Raw genomic sequence first — 24,924 nt, forward strand, 5'->3', positions numbered from 1 at the left:
TGCGAACGCGTAGCCTAGCTGATTGCAAAAAGGAATTCGGAGGTAAATAAATGCAGTGCCATAACGTACAGCCTTAGAGCTATGGAACAGAACACTGCACCAACTGCGTATTTGAAGGCGGAATACTTTCGGCAGAACAACGAGATAAGCAGCCCACTGGGAGCCTAATTCCCTTGCGTCGAATGAAGCGCACAATGCACAGCCGAACCCGAAGCCCGGAGCTAAGCTAGAAATTGCACTACACGAGAAAAACTTCGTCTGCAACTGTACGTCACAATCAAGCGCGTCCAAACTCCGTGCTTGATTGTAGCAACCAAGCGCGGATTTCTCAAATCCAAGGAGATTAGCAAGGAGGATTTGATATATGAGTACGCGAAACGCTTCGACTGAAATAGGCATGGAAATAAGCCATGAGTTCAAGTGCGCGACCAACGAACGCCATGACCAACGCGCCAACGCCGCCGATACCTACATAAGTTAAAATGATTAAGAAAATGAACAATAACTTATTTTAAGCCACAATTTTAAGTTATAAATTAGTATTATAAATGTTTCACTTGCTGTAGCGTACATTTTTTTCTTTTGCTTAGTTTATGATGACGTAGGGTGACGTATTTTGTGTGTGGCAGCAGCGTTTTGCTGGTGCCACGGTGCGTGTCAGTCTCCACAATGAAAAGCACAGTCGTATGAACGCCAACGGATTAAAAAAAAAAAAGTTGTCCTTGAATAACAACTAAACACCTTGCAGTTACAAAAAAAAAGTATTTATTTTACATTTATAGAGAGATTTTAAAGTTCGGCGCCAAACCATAGAGAAAGAGATTGCCATACACCAGAACTATTTAAATAACCTTCGAGTTTTGCCGTGTAGCAGCGGCACAACTCCTTCGAGTTCGTTCGCGATTGAACATTTCGAAGGTTATCAACTCAATCGCCTTTGAAATTGACCGCGTGACTGGGGTATGGGCTAACTTGCGCCCTCAAAAGAATTAAGCAACTCGGCAGCGGCGATAACAGCAAACGTGCTCGTCGTGGTCGAAATTTTCGGAGTGCTCCACTGCGGCGTCTCTCATAGCCTGAGTCGCTTTGGGACATTAAACCCCAGAAACCAACCAACCAAACGCAGCCGGAGGTCGGGATCGAACCCAGGTACTCCGGCAGTTGTCGGGAGTCTCAACCACTGCACCGCCGCGGCGGGACCGGCGTTCTAGACAGAATCCACTTTTATTCCGGGAGCATGCGATGCCGGCAGACGCTTGCCTGCTTCACAAGGGACTTTAGCTTCACTGGGCCAGCTCTCCGCAGCAGTGCACGCATGCACAGTGCAGAAACTACCCTTCCCTTCGCGCAGGCGTGCGCATCTGCTGGGATGCCGCTGCCTTTTTCCTTCTGTGTAGAGAGCGAAGCCAGTGGAAGAACACCCCTTTGGAGACACTACCGGCCTTGGCGCGAAGGGAAGCCTATAGTGTAGCTTTCTCTACAAAACCTTGAAATCAGGGACAGGGACGACGTCAAGCGGACCGAAGGAGCCTGCGACTATGCCCTAAGGATAAAAAGCATAAAAGGGAATGACAGCTAGTAATTGTACTGCCGGTGAACTGCAGCGTGAGACCCTCGATACTACATTACGTTGACAAGCGCGGACAGCATTTGGTCACAACATGGAAGCGGCTTCGTAGGATCGCCGGCAGCGATCAAGTAAGCGGCAACAGAATCTCTCCTTAAGAAACTATAAAATGAGTTTGAAGCGTTTTTTTATGGAAAGAGAAGCAGACTGCCTGCAAGTACTCGGAGACAAAAGCAGTTCACTGAGGAAACTGAGGAAGTACCGAGCCCGCTCTACGCATTTGAAAAGGTATCCAGAATAAGCAGACTCGAGTGTTTTGAAATTCTGGGAAGAGAAGTTGCGGCGCCCATTCATTAGCTACAGTAGCGTTTGCTATGTCATCTACAGCATCGAGAGACCATTTTCTAGATTAAAGTATATTCTCTCTTGCAATCCAACCCGGATGACTTCAACAATCCTTGACAATGTCCCCTTCCTTCAGTTTTTCTAAGGTGGCAAATAATAATTTGGCAGCACTTACTCAGCACATAATAAAATATTTCCGAGCAGCCATAATGTCATGTCAAGTTTGTTGTAAATTATGCGACTAAACACAACAGTATAGCCTCAAAGTTTTTCCAAAAGAAAGGTATGGCATGCCTATGCGGATAACCATGACGCACAACAAGACGGTGGTCGCATAGCGTCGCGGCCCCAGAATTGAGACTATCCGGATCCCTGGCAAACATGACAATGACTCGAACCCCAACACGAAGAGAAGGGGACCTTCATCAGCGCCTTTCGGGCCACAGCACACGGATACCTTATCGTTTCACCTCCACAGAAACGCGAAATGCAAAGGTGTCCGTGTGCTCGCTATATATATAGTCACACACTTGGTACATACATCGTTAGTCTTGGGGTGTGTACTTGGTTCGACCTTGATCCGATTTCAAAGTGCTTTAGTAGGAGTCGTGCGAAATGTTGTAGGCGTGGTAGTAGAGGTTTCGCTCTAAACTAAAATTCATGTGAAATTTCTTGTAACTAAAAAGCGCAGCAGGAAACATCATAACTTTTGGCACGTTTGAGTTTAGCTGTTTATGTGCCAATGAAAATAATTATTTTCCCCTATCCACCCCTAATCGTCAGCCACACATTATAAGCATTTTCCTGAGGTCTGTACAGCCAATTGGAGCCCGTCACATCTGACAACAATAGATGGGCTACTACTGTATAAATTTTAGCATTTATTATATAACGGAACAGGAAAGAAAACTCGGTACTAAAAAAGTAGTAAAAAATACACCCGAAGTTTATTTGTTCTTTTTTTACCGTTCGAACCGGTTCTAACTGGAATGGAATGTGTTTCTGTAGCCGAAATCAAATTCGAAAGATGTGAGCCAAGCCCGAAAGGCGCTAACTCGAACCCGGAAAAATTCCGGTACGACACCCTGCATGACACAAGACATATGCGAGTGACCGTAGGATTCTTGAAGGTGTTCGACAACATTCATCACGTGGCTATTTTTGCAAACCTTCAGCATCTCGGGGTCGCGAACATACATTACTACATTAAGGACTTTCTTACTGTTGGGATAACTAAACTTCGAATTGGAGAGCACCAATCCGGAGAAATATGACTGGGAAGCAGGGGCACGCTACAAGGCTCGGTTCTCTCAATTTCTCTTTAATGTGGCCCTGCTTCAGCTATCACAAAACATCGAACGCATTAGAGACATAAACTTTAATTTCTGTGCAGACATCACTCTCTGGATAAAGAGTAGGAAGTAACGCGAAGATAGAGGAGAGACCACAAGAAGCCATAGATGCTATTGAAGCCTACGCTGCCCCCAAGGACTAAGATATGCTCGCCGATAAAAGTCTGAATTTTTTCTCTACCGGCAAACACAGTCAAGAAAGGCTGAGCACAACATAACGCAGTCTGTCGGAGGAGTATCCATACCTCAGGTCCCCAATATCCGGATTTTAGGTCTCATACTCCAAGAAAATGGCTTCAATGAACACACAATTAAGGTGCTGAGCAGCAAGTGATGCGACTCATTCAATAAATAATAACAGACACACCGGCATGAGATAAGCAATTGTCTTCAGGTTAGTACTGACCTTCGCGATTAGCTGCATAGCCTACATTTGTCCATATATCGGACTCAAGGCTGCTGAGAAAGAGAATTGACATCATCATCAAAAATTGCATTCAGCAAGCAATAGGGCTGCCAATCCGCACGTTAAACAAGCGATTTCTAGGTGCAGGCATACACAATACCTAGGAGAGATCATAGAGGCAGTTATGGCCTCGCTATACGAGCGCCTCTCTGCCACACCAACTGGCAAATTCTACTCAAGTTAAATATCAACTACTGCGTACAGGGTAAAATCAGAGTGGATCTGCCAAATAAGACTCGCAACCAGCTAATTCCACCCATTCCAAAGAACATGCACCCAGAACCCCATACGTAGCATTTAGGCAGATAGAGTCGGAGCTCTAGCTAAATTTTTTGATAATGACCGATCGGTGGTGTCTGTTGACGCGGCAGACAGTGACGAAGACAGAATGATAGTGGCAGTTACTGACGAACAAGGTAACCTGCTGATTAGTGGAGTGGTTTCCATGACTCGTACGCACACGGGGGAAGTCGCTATTGCTCCTACCATAGCAGGATATCCAAGAAAAACCATTGTCAGCGATTCTAAGACAGCAATCAATAATTGCATCGCGGGGAGAGTTTCCTCACTGGTAGAGTGAATTCTATGTAACATCCAAATTGGTAGGCAAGTTCGCATAGTATGGACACCTGCTCATGCCTTCCTTCCTGGGAACGAGGCGACCCATGAGCTAGCTCGAGGCCTTACTTTCCGAACTGGTCACTCCAGGGCCAACTGAACGTTTCACAAACAAGTGCGGGCTAGTCAAGTACAGAGATGTTTTGCAGCAATACAGGCTTGCCGAACTGAAATAATCAGTCGCAGACAAATCACTTACTAAACATTAGGCAATGCGGTTTGGAGACTACTCAAAACTAACTCATTTGCAAACCACCAATTACACAGCTTTTATTGTGGAGGACAATACTCCGACAAATGCAAAAAATGTATTGATAGGGCCGACCTAAATTATATGATTTGGAACTGCGCTCAAGCTTCACAAGCGAGTCAATTTATTAAAGACTTTGAACACTGGGAGACACCACTGTTCAGCTCCGACCCGGAGACTCAGCTCCAACTGATCCAACTGACCGAAGACGCCGCCGAAGCTCAGGGGCTAATGGCTGTTGTCTAGGCGAGGAGTAACCTGTAGAAGACTCCTCTATATCCGTCGGACAATGAAGTATTTCTGTCCATCCATGGAAGTGAAAGAAAAAAATAAGTGCCATTAATTAGCATCAACAAGAATTAGCTTTTTATTCTGAGCATTTAACCCCCATTTTTATCCAATTATTCACTCCTCAATAAATTAATTTGATAAATTAAAGTCTAAATTTTCATAATCACTCTCATGAAGCATCGGCTTTTAATTCTGAGCATTTTGAAACCTTCGAGCCCTATTTTTCCAATTCTTTCATTTCTTTAATTCATCAATTAGAATGATTTCGTGAACTCATCACCGTCTATCACGCAGCAAGCAATCAATCTTTAATTGAACCACAAATTACCATGAGACGAATTTTTACGCAGTCCCCGATTATTTCCGACGTACGGTGCCGGACACCACGTCGACGACTCTTCGGCCAACTCCAGCTAAGCCACCACTGCTGCCACGTGTGCACAGACACAAGTGAGAGAAGGCGCGCGTCACAATGGCCGTTCGCCTCCATTGTGGCAGCGAGTGCAATGGCGGCATATGCAATAGATGCAAATAAAGTGGTGGCAACATGGGTTGCAACGAGCCTGCGTTGCAAAAGGCAAAGGCCCCTACGTTCCCAGTCCCGGAGGGCCGGAAATAGCCACCCACCCCAACCACCTCACTAGATCTAGTCGCTGCGCACTAAGCACGCCGCTTCGCGGAAGCCAGCATCAGAGCTCGCACTGCTCGCGTCTCGAGCCGCGTGGCATAAGTGCGTTGGGACTGAGGTTCACATCGAAGCTTTGGGATGCTTTGGGAAAAGCCACTACTGATCATAAGAGGTTTAATTCATTTACTGTGACACTCTAAATGCTGTAATGGCTCAGTTAAAATAAAGTGCAGTTAATTATAATAGGGGGACCTTATCGGTTAGGGGAATAGGGTAATAGCGAGGTGAAGTGCGCATGCTCAGTGTGATTACCGCACCCGCCACCCATTCATCGAAGCATTCGGCGCGTGACCATTGTTGTCACGGAATCACCATATCTCCATAACCGATAGCCCTAATTTCTGCATCGCCTTCAGCAGCAAAGCAAGCCACGCAAAAGCCACCGCAAGCCTTCGGTCAGCTGGCTTCATTGCACAAATGATCCCCAGAAGGCCAACTCTCCCGTGCGACAGCAGTGTTGCGTTTAATAGTCACGCCAGACCGAAGGACACTTTCAATCAGACTTAACACTCAAAACTTCGTTAAGTGGTTTGCGGTATTAGCGCTGTACAGCGGTAGAAGGTGCCCAACGCTACGCAGGCGATCCGGCTCCATCATGTGTCATTATAAGGCTCCCTTTGCAGGCACATGGCGTGCAATTCATTATATCGAGTGTTCTGCTGAAGGAGGTTCTATATAAACGCGAACACTTCTCCATGCGTGGTATTTCCAAAAGGATTAGGCGTAACTGGATTGAGCGGCGGCGTCATCGACCTAACCAGTATAAGCAGTTAAGCGGCCTGTCACAGTTTGCACTGGCCAGCCTGAGGCACAACGCTATTTTGCTCGGCCTCCTGGAACATGTAAGTTTCGTGCGCGGGTGTGATCTCGCGCCATGGCGAAGTGCACCCGCCGTCTGCCACAGCGTGTTGCGAGTCACGTACAGACATGGCCCGACACTGAGGTATTTCTTTCTCCTTTTCTTTTTTTCTTTCCCTTATGCGACGGATCGCGTTTTCCCGCTAGGAGAGAAACTGAGCACTTCGCGGAACAAGCACAGATTGGGTTGCTTTGACGCATTGGGATCGAGAAGTTCGCTGTGAAATGGATCGCGCTGCAAATATTCGTTTGGAAATGGCCCAAAAGACAAATATGTACAGGAACTCACCTCTGCACAGTCGATAGTCGCACGCGCATATCTCTAGTGAAAAAAACCATGAGTCACAATAACTTAATACAGATTTCTCATACTAAACTCATACAAATGTCATACATCTCATATATTTCTCATACGTTGAATAAGATCCGTATGAGATATGAGATTTGTACGAGTTCAGTCTGAGTTTAGTATAAGAATTTGTATGATGTTATTGTGACTCATAGGGGTTTTTCACTGGGACAGGGGTGGATGCAACTGCGGCCACTGCACCTGCGTTGACAGGTCCGGTAAACTGGCACAAGTCTACGCTAGTACGTCTCTGACAAGCTTAATCTCTCTAATTAGCTGATCCAAGCACTGGGCATGTTTGTTTAATATGTCCAGGCCTTGGGCCATACCCGACTTCCCTTTTGGCATTTGGTCCTAAGGTCGTGGGTTTGTACCCTGCCACAGAGCTGTTATTTTAAAGACAAAACACTGAAATGTATGCGTGTTTTGCAATGCTAACACACGTTAAAGAACCCTGCAGGTGGTGGAAATTAATCAGGAGCTAATCACTACCCCCTGTCCTGGCCGTGTAGCCCACATGTCACATTGGTATAATCACTTTCTCCCGCTGAATTTCACCACTTAAGTGCGAAACAAGTCAATTTTACGTTGTGGATGGATGTTCGAACATGTTGCACAGTCATGGTCGCCCGTATATAGGCGTACCGTGAAATTAACATCACACAAAAAATCTATCAAGCAAAGAAACATTTTACTCTAACCATTTAGAGCACGGTCAGCCTCCAAAGTAACCGAGGAACCGTCCAACGCTTCCAGTGCTTCCTTCAGACTTAGTTTTCATGTTGTACAAGATGTGGACATAGTTCTTTGTTTTCCCTTTGGTGAACTTTGCTCGGGACTTTGGCCGGCAGCTGGAGTCATTAATGATCCCTCAGAAGACCTCAGATGCGACGAACACCCGCCATAGAGCACTTTGTTTTCAAAGTGAGCACTAAGAAGTGGCCTTTCTGAGAATGAAGTAGTCGGCACGAACAATGGAGAACAGCATGAATTAGGTCTGAACCAGATATCAGTTATGTACACACAGACGAGCAAGTAAAACCAAAGTTCATTCAAGCGCAGTCCATGCTGCTTCGACAAGCCAAGATGGCGCGCACAAATAAAACGTCACAACAGTGCTCCGACTCTTTAGAGCCCTAGAAACTCGCGCTCCACTGCTGCGGCCATCTCTTCGTCAACAGATCCCACTGACGCATTCGAACACTCGTCGGATGACCTTTCAGTGTTCGACCGCTCACTGTCCTCCGGAAGTTCGCACCGTGGAAACTTGGCCGGCTGCGAAGCCTCGTCGTCTGTCAAGCCATCGCGCTCCCGCTTTCGACGGCGCCGCTTCCTCCAACCACGCGGGCACTCGCCACCCGACAGCGACTCGGCTGACGACTCTGACTCGGAGTTCTCCCTCGTGGCCCCCTCACACAATGTGGAGTCCTGGCTAGATTCCTCGGCTTCCGGAGCGCAGGGCTGTTTTTCCTTCTCATCATCGTCGTCGTCGTCATTACTGCATTCGTCCTCAACTTCCCGATCCATTTCTTCCAGTTGCTCTGACGACATGCTCAGGTACGGGTTCGCCTTCTCGTCGAGCTGTAGGCACCCATCACTCCTGCTTGACGCTGCTGCACTGCACATAAAGAGCAAAACACTTGGTCATGCAACAAGTTAAGTTTGTGGGGTTTTTAACGTTTCAAAGAGACGTAGGCTATGAAACGTGCCGTAGGGGCTCTAGAAATTTCAACCACCTGTGGTAACATCAGTTGACATCGCACAGAACATAGGTGCCTAGCTCTTCACCTCCATCAAAAAGCGACCCCCATGGCCAGGATTCGATCCCGCATTCTTGAGTATAGCAGTCGAGCACCCTAAAAACTGCACTACTGCGGCAGAGCATGCAACATGCACATCTACGAGCTGGATGCGGCCTCTGAACTTCCACTCAATTTTGTAGATGATTTCATTAGTCTGCTGTTCTCACCACCTGTTGCAAGTCATCTTTGGTCATAAGATTAGTGATGTCCTCAATTTTCTAGCTACGACATACTGCATCACTTTTGCAAGTCACCTTTGATGTCATTTTCTAGTTACAACATGCTACACTACTTTTGCAAATCATCTGCATAACATGACTTTGAGGACATTATTAATTTCTAGTTACAACACACTGTGCCACTTCGAAACCTGGTGACGACATTATGACATTAATTTCTAGTGAGAACATACTTAGTCATATGACTTAATGACGTCATCAATTTCTAGTTACAACAAATTTTGCAAGTCATACTTAGTAATATGACTCAATGACATCTTCAATTTATAGTTCAGTTCAGTCGTGTCCAACTCTTCGTGACCCTATGGACCATATCACGCCACGCTTTCCGGTCTCTCACTATCTTCCTAACATCACAAAACTTCATCTGCAGCGCCGCGAGGATGCCATCTAACCATCGTGTTCGCTGCCTACCCCTTCTCCAGTGACCCTCAACCTTTTCCAACATCCAATCTTTCTCCAGCGACTCCTCTCTTCTCATCAGATGACCAAAGTAGCTGAGCTTTAACTTTAGAATTTGATCCTCCAATGAGCAGTCAGGATTTACGGTAGACAATATCGACTGACTTGATCTTCTGGCAGTCCAAGGAACTCTCAAGAGTCTCCGCCAGCACCACAACTCAAACGCGTCAATTCTTCGGCGGTCAGCCTTCTTCACAGTCCAACTCTCGCATCCGTACATCACAACTGGAAAGACCATAGCACGAGTAATACGGATCTTGGTTGGCAGTCTAATGTCTCTGCTCTTTACTAGGCGGTCAAGGCTAGCCATGGCTCTCTTTCCCAGAAGCAGGCGTCTCCTAATTTCATGTCCGCAGTCTCCTTCCGGGGTAATCTTGGAACCCAAGAAGAGAAAATCTCACAGCTTCCACTTCTTGTCCCTTGAAGCTCCAGGACTTGACAGGGCAAGACGCCATGATCTTTGTCTTTTTATTGCTCAGTTTAAGATCAAACTTCTCACTCTCTTCTACGCGCATCAGAAGTCTCTTGAATTCCACTTCACTTTCTGCCATTAAAGTGGTATCATCCGCATATCTAAGGTTGTTGATATGTTTCCCAGAAATCTTCACTCCAGCTGAAGACTCGTCCAGACCGGCCTTCCTCATGATGCACTCAGCATATAGGTTAAATGGGCAGGGCGACAGTATGCAGCCTTGTCTCACTCCTTTCTCAATCGAAAACCAATAAGTAAGACCATGCCCAGTTCTGACTGTGGCCTCTTGCCCTTCATGCAGGTTCCTGAGGAGACAGATGAGGTGAATTGGAACTCCCATCTCTTGGAGAGCTTGCCACAATCTGCTGTGATCTACGCAGTCAAACGCTTCCGCATAATCAATAAAGCAGAAGTAGATGGGTTCCTGGAACTCTCTTGCTTTTTCCATGATCCAGCGAAGGTTGGCAATCTAGTCTCTAGTTCCTCTGCCCTTGCGAAACCCAGCTTGCACGTCCGGAAGCTCTCGATCCACATACTGCTGCAGCCTACCTTGAAGGATATTCAACATCACCTTACTACCATGCGAAATAAGCGCGATCGTGCGGTAGTTGGAACAATTTTCGGCACTGCCTTTCTTTGGAATGGGGATGTAAACTGACCTCCTCCAATCCTGTGGCCACTGCAGGGTTGGCCAAATCTTCTGACGTAATGTATGCAGAACGTTAACAGCGTCATGGTTGAGGTTTTGAAGCAACTCAGCTGGAATGCCATCAATTCCGCTAACTTTGTTCTTAGCAAGGCTGGCTAAGGCCCATTCAACTTCACTTTTCAGGATGCCCGACTCGAGATCAGTAATCACAACCATGTTAAGTTGGGTTTGCACATCCGGGTCCTTCTTGTACAGTTCTTCTGTGTATTCCTGCCACCTCTTCTCTATCTCTGAGACTTCAGTGAGGTCCCTGCCTCGTTTGTCCTTTATCACGCCCAGCTTAGCACAGAAGCTTCCTTTGATATCTTTGATTGTCTTATACAGAGCTCTTGTATTCCTCAATTGGCTCTTGTCCTCAACTGCTTGGCATTGTACGTTCATTCTCATCTCTCCTTGTTATTTTCTGAAAATCCGCATTGAAAACCTTGTATATTTCTCTTTCCCCCATAACTTTTGCCATCCTTCTTTCCTCAGCTATTTGCAAAGCCTCTTCAGATAACCAGTTTGCTTTCTAGCATTTCTTTTACTTTGGAACTACCTTAGTAGCAACTTCTTGTATTATATCACGAACATCAGTCCACATCTCTTCAGGCTCTCCGTCTTCTAGATCTAATTCTTGAAATCGATTCCTCACTTCCACAGCATTATCTGATGGAATTTGATCCAGATTATACCTGAAATGCCTTCTAGTTTTCTGCGTTTGATGATCGGTGCCACAATCGGCCTTGTGTTTACTGCTCGTATAGCGCTTCTCCATCTCTGCCGGCAAAGAATATGATTGCTGTACAGACCGTCCGGTGAAGTCCATGTGTACAGGCACCTCTTGTGCTGTTGAAAATGAGTATTCACTTTGGTCAGGTTGTTTTCTTGGCAAAACTCTACTAGCCTCTGCCCAGCTTCATTTGGCTCACCAAGACCAAACTTGCCTGTAATTCCGGATATTTCTTCACTCCCCACCTTAGCATTCCAGTCTCCTATGAGAAAAAGGACATCTGATGATGGAGTGCGGTCTAAAAGGCATTGCAGGTCGGCATAAAATCTCTCAACGTCAGCTTCTTCAGCAGTAGTGGTTGGTGCATAGACTTGGATAACTGTTATGTTTAAAGGGTGACCTTGGATCCGAAGTAAAATCATTCGGTCGTTTTTGGGTCGTACCCTAGCACTGCTTTGACCACACTAAACCACCCATAAGCATTCCTTACGTGGCCAAATGGAGCCACAACATGGTAAAGGGTTATCTGACACCAAATATTCCCACTTCCCGTTTGCATCTGCGGACCGGAGCAGTTGGCTTTGCTCACCTGTCACTTTTCTAGTTGCATCATGCCGTGTGCCCCTTTATCCTTAATGCAACAACGTTAAAGCTCCCAGTCAGCAAAAAAAAAAAGGGAAAAAACCTTCTGTTTCTGCAAGCACTGTCGCCGTTCCAAGAAAAAAATCACAAGCATGCCTCCAACAAATGGTAGTTGGTAAATGGCATGGCCGGACACTGATTGATCGGCGGTGTTAGTGACATCATGAGACCATGTGACATGGACGAGTCGGCAGGAAATGGTAACCAACGCGGAACTCTTGGGTACCAGGTTAGACATGTTGTTCCTAGGTTACGCGGGAAGATTTGTGTGCCTCAGTAGGGCTGTATATCTATGTCGGGTGATCATTCATGTAATATGTAGCTTACAAGTTAATATTAATGATTATGTATGAAATAACAGAGGCACAGATTAAGGAGTTAGTGATGAAGCAAGCAGCAAGGTGCATGTAGGCAAGCGAGTAACTGCAAGGAACTTTTATCTAGGTCATTAGCAACGTGCAAAGGTCTAGCCAAAGCACAGGACACTGGACTTGCATTTAAAGGAACAGAACACTGGAATTAAGGTGGCGGTACCACTGCAGCGGTGAAGAGACGACATTTTTGGCGATATTCATACGCTCACTGCGCCTCACTAGTGTAGTTTATAAATATGACTTTAATATATTTGTAAAGTTTATTTCCTCTCCTTTCTAATGGTGCATTTTATTTATAAATAGCTGCACCGATGTTTAAGCTGTAAAGGAGAACACAAAGGTAAGAAACGGCTTTTCAGCTCTACTTGTCTCGGGAAAAACAAAATTGTGCAAAATCTTTTGCACCTAGGAAAACACCGTTTGAGATGTTTTGATATTAGATGTTATTGAACAAAGTTAAGCATTTTTATTACTGTGTATCGCATAGTTTATTAGCCACGCGCCTGTGAAAAGTGTATAAAACGGGTAATTATACATACAATAACTTTCAAGATACGCATTCTGCTGCGGAGATTTTTTGCGCAGTTGGAGGTCGTACATAGTTTGCTTTTTCCTGAAAATATCATTTGTCTGCTTCATTTAGTGTAAAAGTTATTTGTGATCAAACTTTGCGTTTTTTGCAAAATGGCTTAAAGTATATGCTTAACTGTTCAAGTAATAAGCTCTTATCTGTGCTGAAATTTCGCGTGGAAAAACTTTGCACCTCGCTGTCAGAGGATAAGCATCGGTTTTGTTCTACGACTCTCGAGGAATGTGCACTGTCAGGATGATTTCAGCTAATTTTTTCGTGGTTCATTTGAAGCGCGCGAGCTCTTCATGAAATATTATAAGCATGATTGAAATGCTCCATGGCTCGTTTGTTTCTGGCGAATATAACTTAAAGGTTCGGGCTTTCGTTCCCTTATTCAACCGGTAACAATTATCAACTACAAAGTCAAATAATAGTAAAATAACAGAGCCACGTGTGATAAACGTAGTAGGTAGCGCCATCTATGAAATTTCATGTGCACTAAAATGTCGCAGTTCAGAAAAATTACGAGGATGGCGCCACAAACACTCTGAATCGAGGGGTATTTACGAGAAGGTATTGTGCTTCTACAACGTTTTCCCTTTGCCCTTTCCTTTCCATCGGGCGAGAGAGGTAAACACTGGCGAGTCGGGTCGAGTGGTCGGGTCGAACTGAGGTTCACGTGCTTCGCGCACCCAGGTGCTTCGCGCATGCGCAATAGCGCTACTTGAAAATGGTCCCTTGACAAATGTACACTTGCTTGCTTTGAGATTTATTTATCGCCTCGAATTAAGTGTGTCATACTGTTTGTGTGCCGAAACGTTGCCAGCTAAGGCTCTCGCGCTACTTACTTACTCTACTTACTCAGCAAGATATAATCGTGGCGGAGATATTGAAATTATTTTTCTTGTTTTGTTTTGTAGTCTTGTAGCGCCCCTGGCGCCGCGCTTTTATCACAAACAACGGAACGGCGCTGGACAAAGAAGAATTTGGCACTAAGCGTCTCAGTGAAAGCAGCAAAAAAAAAAAAAAAAGACAGTTCGAACCCGAACGCTGTCGGAGCTGGTTATTCCTCGTCTTAGCTCCGCCACGAAGCTATCTTCAGATGTTCGCGGTGTTAGCATATATTGTGAGGATGTGGAATTTAGAGGTTTTTTTTCCAGTGGCAAGAAGGAAAAATATCTTCCCCTTTCTACGATAAAATGAATAGTAGGGCACGGAACTATAACACTGCATAAATTAATATAATATAATTTCAAAGAGCGTCTCCCTAGGAGAAATTGCACGAATACTTGTGCCCTCTGCCACTTTACTGGTACAGATAAAATGTTTCGACAGTCTGCCAAGTACAACTTGAAAACCTGGACATGCACAAGCATGCCTCTTCAATCTTCCCACTGAAGTTCCTATATAGCGCAAGCAGTGCAGGCTCCAAAGAAAAGGAGAAAAAATGATATAGTGGGCAGCCGAAGATAATCACCAGCGTTTCAGTCATGTCTTTTTTTCTTTCCTTTTTTTTTTTTTCCGAATGTTGCGTTCCGGTGATGATAGTCAAGGTGCCGCAGTAGCTGCCGGGGATGTTTTCAGTGAATGGGCAAGTAGGAAACAGCCATGTGAAGCTTCTCCAATACAAAAATGTGATGTTGAATCGGGTTTCGCCACTTCATTTCCGTCATTCCCCTCACTAAAAATTAAAAAAAAAATGATGAGGCTCAACGCAACCGAATGTCGAGCTTAGCTCAAATGAGAGAAACCACTGTAATCAAGAGTTCGACGAAATGCAGTCTGATCAGGTGGTGGCATAAAAAAATACACAGGCTCACTGACCAAGTCAAAGTTTCATGAAAACGTACTATCGTTTCGGCAGCCCTACAGCTTCCTTGTTCGAGAAACCAGACAAAAAGCATTCGTTTATATCTTCTTCAAATACTTTGACTTGATCAATGGCCCTATATATATATATATATATATATATATATATATATGAAAACACTGAATTGGTTTCCCGTTTGATGTTTTTATTTGCGCTTACTTTATTTATTTTATACGTGCATGATGTCCCGTCCTGTTCCTGCCGCTTCTTGGAGGGGGATATACCGCGGATTGTCCGAAGCATTACGGCGTCTAGGGTAAACCATTGATGCATTCGGCAGGGAAGCTGGTTTGGCGTTCATTTTGCTATAATGCTATACTTGCCTAGCATCGCCTGCTACCGCGCTTTGCCGCTGTGGCCGGGGGCTTGGAGAGTTCGGTCTAGTTTGCCTGGGCACAGTGAAGACGGCGATGTTGCTATGGTGATGGCTCTGTTTACGATTCTTAGAAAAACGCGCCACTCGCGCAAGTGAGCAACAGAGCTAACGCTCTAAAAGCCCGTTGGCAGGCAGAGCGTTTCCAAAAGAATGGGGCCCTTATCTCGAGTAAGGTAGATACCGTGTCAGCCAGGCGTCCACTCACCCGCCGTCTCAATGCCCAATTTATTGACTTTATATTTGAACCTTGTTTGAAGCAACTCGACTTCCTGTGCTCTGAAAGGTATCCGATCATATTAGCAAAAGTGACATAGAAGCGTGTGAGAATTTCGAAGCATACAAAGAACGTGCTTCTGTTTGACCACATGAAGCAAAATCGCTGTACTGCATTGGTATGGACAAATTCACAAATTATAGCACATGCCAAATCTGACCGAACGCGATCTGATCGATGCGTCTAATCGTTTGGCATTTGCAGGAAAACATTTGGTAAGCATGGGCGCTCTTGCATGGAGTAAAAATTGGGCTCTGATTATTATGTTGCGAATGTGTGAATGTACAAGTGCCACATCACGAAATTATTTACTACCAACACATGAAGCCAAAAGGCGGGCTCAACACTGAAGTGTACTTGTTGCATACGTGTGTGCGCCCTGTAAAATGAGTACAATAAAGTAGGCTACAAGCCACAGTAGTCCACCCAATATATTGGTTCAGAAAGCGCATACATCATGACGGGAAGCTGCAGCAGGACAGGTCAGCGTCTTCCACAGCATGCTACTTTTCACATCAGATTTCAGTGTCGAGTGAAATTCTGCAGGAGAAAAATGTTTCTAGGGGATTGATTGTTAAAATTTTATTCTAATTGCCTGAAAATACTGTGTTCCTTTAATTGCACACACACACACACACACACACACACACACACACACACACACACACACACACACACACACACACACACACACACACACACACACACACACACACACACACACACGCACGCACGCGCGAGCGAATAAATAAAATGAAGACTGTGGAGCATCCAACTGGGAGTGGGGAAGTGGCCGCCATAAGCGCCTAAAAAACTGTCCCCGCTAGGTCCTTTCTTCTGAAAACCTTCCTTTACAACCTCTTCTCCCCTTCCCCCATTTCCCACATAGTTTAGTGTGAATGCGCCTCCTCAGTGCCGAAGAGAGCATGAATGCATGCCGGCCTCCTGCGCGATACATAGCCTCTTGGTGGATTTCACATCTATTTCGGAATATCGATTCATCTCAAAAGGAAAAAATTGGCAATCATTCACTTATTTGCACATTGTAACTTACCAGCTCTAGTTTCCAAGATTGGACAAGCACGAACAAAAAATAAACAAGGGCGACTGTTGACTGAAGTTCAGCTAATTATAGCTATATTATCATATTTGTAATCACGTTTGATAAAGCAAATTTCTGGTGACCGCAAGAGCTGACAGCTTCCACTACAGTCAAGGAGTGTTCCGATCCTTACTATATCTATGGCATCAACAATAGGGAGGTTTAGAATATGGTACCCCTACCGCTTAGGGGGACAGGGCAATAGCGCGGGTGACAGTAGGAGCACAATTCTCTATAATAGCGCGCACGCTCCGCTATTACTCTATCCCACTTACGGATAGGGTCGCCGTATTCTAAAGCTCGCTAATGATCACTCGATTGCACAGCCCAAAAGACGAGGATCAAAAGAACACAAGACAGGCGCCGACTTCAACTAAGGTTCATTGACGAAGTGTGCAGAAATAGTGCCATTCGCTTTTCCTTTTCACTCGTACTAAGATTGCACTGTGCAATCATGTTGACACCCTGTTTTATTTGTGTTCAGTCAAGCTAGCCTACTGCAGTCCAGTCCAACCCCCTCACGCTCGGCGGGTAGGAGCAATGTTCGTGGCTCTACAGCGGAAACTATACTTCGTCTCACAAGATATCTGCAGCACTGCGAAAGGCAGAGGAGCCCTTTCAATTGTGCTCCTAAGGGCCTCTAGCCTGTGCGCACTATAATAGAGAATTGTGCTCCTACTCTCACCCATGCCAATTTGGGGGGGGGGGGGGGGCGAGAGGTGCTTAGAAGCACAATTGCCTATTGTATGCGTGATCCTGGTTGGACCGGCTGGGGTGCCTCTGCTTTTCGCTGTGCTGCAAACATCTTGTGAGACGAAGTATAGGCAAGAGAGGGAAGCCTCTTGTCCAATTGTCAGGGCGCGTATTGTTCGAAGTAGTGGTGCGTGGGTTTGGGTTGAAGAGGGGAGTTCAATGGGGCAGCCCATGCTGCGCAGGACGGGGACAAAAATCCTTCCCTTCTCTGCCTGGACACTGCTGTGGAGCCGCAAAAATCTTTGAAAGTCCACGCAGCAACACAAGAAAAGCGTTCAGGCAGCTCAAGTCGAGAGGGCTGAGTGGCTGGGTACTCAATTCCTCAGTCATGGATTAGTGGCGTAGCCTGGTGGCAGAATCTGAACTACTTCCAAGATGGCGACCGTAGAACCGCCACCTTAAGTTCTCAATTTTTTTTGCCGTGATGGATTTGAATCCATGCGGTTTTGGTAGAAACACTGTAGAAAATTTTTACCGAGAATTTTTCAATCAGTGCATGCGCCCATTTTTATGTAGTCCGATGCTGGAAACAATGAGCAGCAACCATGACAACGACTGGTCGTCAACAAAAAAAACGTACTCAAACCAAATATAAATTTCACTCGGCAGACAGTAATCAGACATTGTTTGCTTACAGTAATTCCTTTTCGGTTTCACACTCAAGGCTGTTACGACACAATAACGCACGCCTTGTCGATGAAAGTTTTAATTAGCACTATCATCTATTCATTCACGGAATTCCAAACACAATGACGCCATCTAGGAGTAAAACCTGAAAACATGCCTCTGGCAGTGCGAAAAGAGGGGTGGTTTTTATTTAAAGCAGTGAAGAGAGTGCAAAACATAATAAATTATGACAAGCACTCCTAAAAGAAAAAGGAACATTGTGCACTTACGAAAATCAGCGATATTATGCCGACATGTAATCACTTGGGATACTGCAGTAAAAGTAATAGTGTTTCTCCACTAGATAGCGTCTCAGTTGTTTCTATGCATTATTAAATGGCAAATTAAAATTATAAAACCTATTTTTTTTTTATATTGCAGTGCTCGATCTGTACTATATGAGGCAAGGTCTTTTCATCTCCACCATAATCTTATGATATATTTTGGCCAGTGTTCTGTCCCTTTAACTCTGCGGCTACACAGATGTCATTGGCAAAGGTCACCGGTAGGAATTAGAGCAACAAAGTACTAGTATATGCACTCATGCAAATGTTCCAGAGGCGGTGAGTGTGAAGAAACAAGCTCTGCCACCAGTTAGCTGAGCATCAGGGGAGATGAGCGAAGCCTCTACCCATACGTGGGATGTAACACAACAATAAATGGCAGCAACAGTTATGACTACGTCTGAATGCCGCAAAACACGGCAGTTGTATCGTCGATAATCCCACTTTACCAAAACGAAGGTGGTGTATACTTCTCAAATAATAAACCTTCATGCTCTCTGCTAAGGGGGGATGTGGGAATTGGATTGTGAAAATCGCAAAAAAAAAAAAGTTGATTTTAGAATACTTAAATTTTCAGTATCTACAACAATCATTCTCTTTTGCACTGAAATATTTCACCCAAGAGCAAATTCTAAGTTCTTCAAATGAATATACAGACAACATAACGTACACAAGGAACTTTAAGGCTTGTTTCCTTACAAGTTTGTTTTGAGTATATCACCTTGCCTGAAGAAGGCATAGCTCCACAATGGATGCACAGATCTGGATTCTGTTTGCTTTGCTGTAATTGCTGATATATGCTTCGCATCAAGACAGTCTCAGATTTACCATCTAGGCTCACATTATTAACAAATAATTAGGCCACAATGCATTTTAAATATTAGGAGAAGGTGCATAAGGAAATTAAAGAAACTAAAAAGGTCTTGATTTAGATCACACTTCTTATTAAATATTACATCCATTTACAGACCCATAGCCGATTTCGCAGTCCTGCTAGGCTTTCCACAAGCAAGCGATATGTGAACAACCTGTTAACTATGATAAAACGAAAACTACTGAGAATATCACAGAAAAATTTATAACTGACTGTTTGATGCTATTTCGAGTTAGTGCACTAATTTGCATCACTCTTTAAAAATAAGTAAGTATACCTCCGATTCCCTCATCCTCCTATGCCTTTTTTATACGACTGCATGGCCCTATGTAGTGCAACCTTGTCAATATGTTTAGGGTTCACATTATTTGCTTGTTTGCAAGCGACGAAAATGGCCCACATACTAGTAATAGTCCCATCATGGACATTTTGAATGGCAACAAACCTGACTGCCACTTTAACTCTTCCGTTAGAGCGAGAAAATGGCAGTTTTTCATAGGCCTCGGAAAATAATTTTTTGCCAGTAAAATTAACACTGCAGCACATATTGCAGCATACACAAATGCACAAAATGGAATGCTCTTTCCAAAAAGATAAGTTACAAAGCAAAATATTCATTATGGAGCACGCAAAAAAAATTGAAAAATTGTGGCGAGTTGATAAAAGTAAAATAAAAAAGGCACGATATCCACAGACACATTATTAACAAAGAAAATTTAGAATATATATATTGAAGATCAATGACCCAGGAACACTGCGTAAAAAAATAAACCATCTGTAAAGCACGGCACAGCTACATAAAGAAAAAAACTACACATGGAAACAGCCTTATTTCTCATGCCACGCGGTGAAGCAGTGCCTGGCTTTCCTGAGGCACCAAACCAAAACTGCCGCAAACTGGCTGTAAAGGCCGGGTATATATTTTCAACATGCGGGGGAGCTTAAGGAATGCGTTTTCATGGGAGTAAAACCACCCGGACTCGGAGTCAGAACTCACTATTGAATAGCTGGCACTATTTTCAGTCATTATCACCACTCAACACCGTCAAATAATAAGCCCAACAATATGACTTGATATTTGACTTGCTAGAAGTCTTTTGATTGCAAAACTTTGATGTTAATGCTGTATTACCACAAGTGGCAGGTTTTTCTTTTTCATCGGCAGCCACTACACCCTCTTTCGAAACAACGCATACACATTAGTACTCAAAAAGGTGCATCAAAAATTAGATCTGCGCCACAGCAGGAAAATTTTAACTGGTTCTACAAGTGCAGTGCCTAGGCTAACCAATGGGTGGTGCTAGGTGCACGAGAAGCAATTCCAACATGTCTTCATCTACTATTTGATCACCGGTGATCAATATGAATAGGCATGATAACTAAAGAGTTAAGCATTCCTCTCGCACGCTTTCTTCTTGTCCCCCGTGGCAACAGATATGCAGTTTGATGTAAAGCATCGATCACCGGTGACCGATTTGAATAGGCGTGGTAACGAAGAGTTACCTGAACACAGCACTTATCGGTGTTATATGGCAGTATCAAGAGCCATTAAGGTCACGCTGCAGTTAGGTTTTAATCAAGTAGGAGGTCTCAGTTGAGTCTGATAAGATAGTCACAAACAGACCTATAGCAACAGAATAATAATTCCCAGTGATAAAGCGAAAGTTGTTGCCCTAGAAAGTACAGGTCCCAATCCAAAGCTTTCATTAACTGAAGGATTGGAAAATGCAAACATGAGTGGCAGAAGAAAAAACGGCAAAAAAAAGCAGCTAGCACTGCAGTGTAGCAGAACATGTTTATACTGGATAGTCTTGGCACTTACGATGCGAAACTTGTGCAGAAATGACAATACGGCGAAATCAGGCATGAAGGTAATGTGCAAACTTAAAAACATTGCAGTGTCTTTCTATTCCCTACACGTGGCATGATCAAGAGACCCTGAAGTTGAACTGAATTACGCTAAAACACGCATGTGTAACTGGAGACAATTGCACTGTTCCTCAGCTCAAGCTCAGTGGCAGCTGAAGTTGGCCACGTAACAAGGGTGTTACACTGCTTTACAACTCCAGCTGTGAATGCAAAGGTTCCTGGAAAACTGTGTTAGTCATAATTCAAAATGCACCCGTTCATTTGAGCCCGAGCAGAAGAAAGGAATGAAGGAGGGAGGGTGAGGGGAAACTTTACACAGACATTTCACACGTGCATGCTCATCAACATAAACACCAGCGGGAAAGATATGTTCACGCTCTTGCTGACTTTTCACCCGCACAGCCGCCCATCACAAAGGGAGGAGGGAGCCTCGCACGGGCTGCATCTGTCAGTGCGTAATCATTATCGTGTGCGTTAGCTAGGGCTCATTCCACGTACTCGACCTCCGCCTATTTGTTTGGCTCAGTGTTGCAGGGAGCGTTAGAGAGCTGCCCGCTGCTGTGCAGTTTTTGTCTCAAATTGTGCGTTTGGCACATTCATATCAAGCCCAATATGCAGCACTCCTTATTATGCACACCAATTAGCAATTCTCACCTTAAAGAAGATGACAGTCTCGGCATTCATGCAATAATATTTCTGTTCCATGAACTGGCATGGCCCGTTGCGGACGACCTGAAGTCCTACCAAACGCTTGAAACTCATATGACTAAAGCATGCTGGAAAAGAGGTCAACGCAGGCTTATTGCATTAAAGCCACTACTGAGCCCCACGAAGCATGGACAGTTGTGAGCAAGAACAGCAGCGCACGCGCGAGCTTCGTGCTTGGCTGAATGATTTCTCTTCCAAGTAGAGACATTTTTAGTTTGTGTTATGCTTGGCCATAAAAACTAAATATCGTATTGCTACTTTATAGTCGGTGATTGTGCTGGAAAGAATTATTTCCGCTAGTCGTGTGATTCTGTCACCTAAACTGTGTTACGAAAAAGTACGAATTTTTCCCGCTACTAGCAATTCCACGCGAATGCGTACCGCGGTATGGAAAATAGCAAAGCGTGTTTTGTACCACTTAATGTTCATGGGCGTACAAATGTTCATAAGTGCACTTAAATAATTCCAGTGAAACCACTTTTCGATTGGGACACGACAGCCTTTGAACGCGCTATATTACGATTCCGTCTTGGGATGTGGCTGTACTTAGCAATCATGCCACTGGCATGCCTTTGAGAGTTGTCTTGTGACAAAGGCTGACTCCTTAAATATGGCCTGTCGAAAAACACTTTGGGCCACTTCTAGAACGGAAGAAACATGCTGCTGGTCACCTTCCATCGAATATCGCACTGCATCACGCGACAGCTTGGCGGTATTGAGAAAAGCACACCGAGTTGTCAACGGACAAGACCAAATTCTCCGCACCACGCCACCTGCAGCGAAATTTTTTGCCCACCAGGCCACGTGGTTGCTGGACCCTTCACTCCTTCTCCGATAAGTCATTTATGGCCTAGGCCAGGAGAAGTCTATTCTTTAATCACAAGAAATAAAATCTTCCTCCATCTAATATGCTCCCGGATATGCGATTGCTGCTCTTTTTTAACTCAGGAGAAGCTTGTGGGATAGCAATGCATCTCGAAGTCACTGCAAACGTGCAGCCTTCGTTGAAAATAAAAGAGCGAAGCAGTGTGGCCCTTCCCAATGGTCCCCAATTTCACAAGGACATGGACAAGTTACTGACAAATGCTGAAAATGCCTTACCATATTTGCTCAGTTATAACCTTTTTTTTTTTCCCCTGAGAAAAAATATATTACAGGCCTCTAAAAAGTATATGCATGTTAGAACCGAGTACAAAGGTGAAACTATGCTGGCGACACCCCACTGTCTTCGGCATCCCAAAATGACAGCTTTGCATTCCTTGCGAGTGGACATTGTTAACAGTAATCATAGACATGAACAGGCCACCAGTATGATGATGGCTACGAAGATACATCCAGTTTGCTATGACGCTGGATTGAAAAAAAGGAAAGTGATATTGCATGCAGAGGCTTGTAGCGATTGGGTGACGTTGCATGTGTTAATGCCTAAAGCCTGCATGCGTACAGGATTTTCACCAGCATAACATAGTGGAAGAGTTTTAACAGGTCAAAGAGGAGCCTGTTTCAGGAAATGGACGGGAGTTGAGCGACTTCTCGCAACAACAGCAAGCAGATCACAGGCCCGTGATGACGCAGGCAAAAAAGGACAAAGGCTGTTTCCCAAGCACGCAAAAAACACTCGAAAACTTCTGTCGCCACCACACAGGGCAGAATTACTTTTGCAAATTACTCTACTAACTACTTAACTGAAAATTTCAAAAATTTAATTAAATTATGCCACTAACTACTGCTCCCCAAAATTGTTGGCATTATAATACAATTAGTTCTGCACAGTAATGCAATTAATTTCCAATTACTTTCTGGTGTTCATGCATACAAAAAATCTAAGTAAACATTGTAAAAAACAGTCTAAGACAGTCTTTCTGCAGATGCGACACACACTTTCTTCCATCTCCCCATCAAAATCTGTCCCTAACAACTGTTCCCTCCCTCTTCTTTTCTACAGCACACATCACTGCGAAGCTAAGACATCGGCAACAAAACAAAAACAAGCATGGCTAAACACTTGCTGCTTTCCTTGGACTCAAGAAAGAAACAAGTAGCAAATCCAGCGCTGTTGCTGGCCCAGAGCTGTCTCGATTTTTGAAGCCCTTTTGAAGCAGGTTATTTATTGCTTCCATTGTCCCAGGAATCTACCACGGCGCCTTGCACTAAGTAATGTTCAGGTCGCAGACGTTTCCACCACTCTCCGCAAACCTAGGAAGCCTACAGGTTGAGCCACCATGTAGGCACCCTACACCAAACCCTCTCACTTGACCCCTCCCTCAGTCAGTGGCGACGAACGTAACTCCTAACCTGGCACCTACGTGCCCAATCAACTGAAGAGGGACTGCACATTCCCATCTGGTATTGAAGTCCAGTTGTTTTGCACCATTTGTCCCTTCATTTGCCCTTTGATGCCTTATAATTTGATGCTTGGGTTGCGACTACCCTTGGGATACCCACAGAGCAAGAAACACAGGACACCACAAGTATCAGATGAATAGTCGCTGTTCATCTAATTTGTCACCCTGTGTTACGGAATTGAGTGGAGACTAGTGAATTGTGTCCCTTTTTGCCGGTTATGCTGGCCTAGGCTTACAGCTCATTGTACCCGCTTTCGTGGCACCCTAACGGGCGCATGTATAGTTGTTTGTAGAAAAAGCTATGGTCCGCATTAGTAAATGTATCTCCAAGAGGAATTAATCACTTTTGCTGTGAAATTACTGTCCTAATTGCTATGCTCGCTATGCTCTGCTCGCATTTACGGCAGTTCTAACACTTTTAACTTCTCATCACTCACGCGCGCCATCCGCCTGTGGAATGATCTTCCGAATAGCATTGCATCTCTCCACAATCACGAAGCGTTTCGCGAAGATCTACTAAAGCACTTCATTGATAACGCTTAGCATATCATGTACGTTCCCGTCATTTATGTAACTATTCCTTGAAGGGGCTTTTTTGATGCGCAGTAGTTCTGTGGCATAGTTCAATCTACATTTTTTTTTTTTTTGCATCTTCTCGCTTGCCTTATATGATTTGTGTTTAGTAGTTCTTATAACTCCCTCTGCATTGCGACATATTGTTTATAGATATAATTACCACTGTTTTCCTGTACTTGCGATTGTGATTTTGCTTTTTACCGACTATGCGGATATCTTTGTATTTGTCCCCCCTTACACAATGCCTCTCTGGAGGCCTTTAAGGTATATGTAAATAAATAAATGTAAATAAATTATGCACTTGTAAATAAGCCAAAGTAATCACCCAGCAGCATCCTCAGAGCCAAAAAGTGATACAGCAGCTTTGAAGCAACAAAATGAGTTTTAGAGCACTTAAATTATGTTTTGGAGGATGTTTCTAGACTCAACTGCTTTTATTAATGGCAATTTTCACTTCCTG

General features: G+C 44.4%; 1 protein-coding gene across 2 annotated transcripts in view; it reads right to left on the reverse strand.

Annotated features, from left to right (window-relative positions):
• Positions 1-7,456: 7,456 nt before the first annotated feature.
• Positions 7,457-24,924, reverse strand: part of LOC146188494 (RNA polymerase II subunit A C-terminal domain phosphatase-like) — a 45,031-nt gene continuing 27,563 nt past the window's right edge. The window contains exon 11 of one of the 2 annotated variants that reach the window (XM_084603797.1): positions 7,457-8,402. In XM_084603797.1, coding sequence (XP_084459923.1) covers positions 7,913-8,402 — 490 coding nt within the window. In that variant the 3' untranslated portion in view covers positions 7,457-7,912. The remainder of the gene's footprint in view (positions 8,403-24,924) is intronic. The other variant, XM_084603798.1, reaches the window with a different exon arrangement.

This window comes from Amblyomma maculatum, chromosome 5, assembly GCF_055883805.1.
Source record: "Amblyomma maculatum isolate TAMU_Amacu chromosome 5, ASM5588380v1, whole genome shotgun sequence".
NCBI lineage: Eukaryota > Metazoa > Arthropoda > Arachnida > Ixodida > Ixodidae > Amblyomma > Amblyomma maculatum.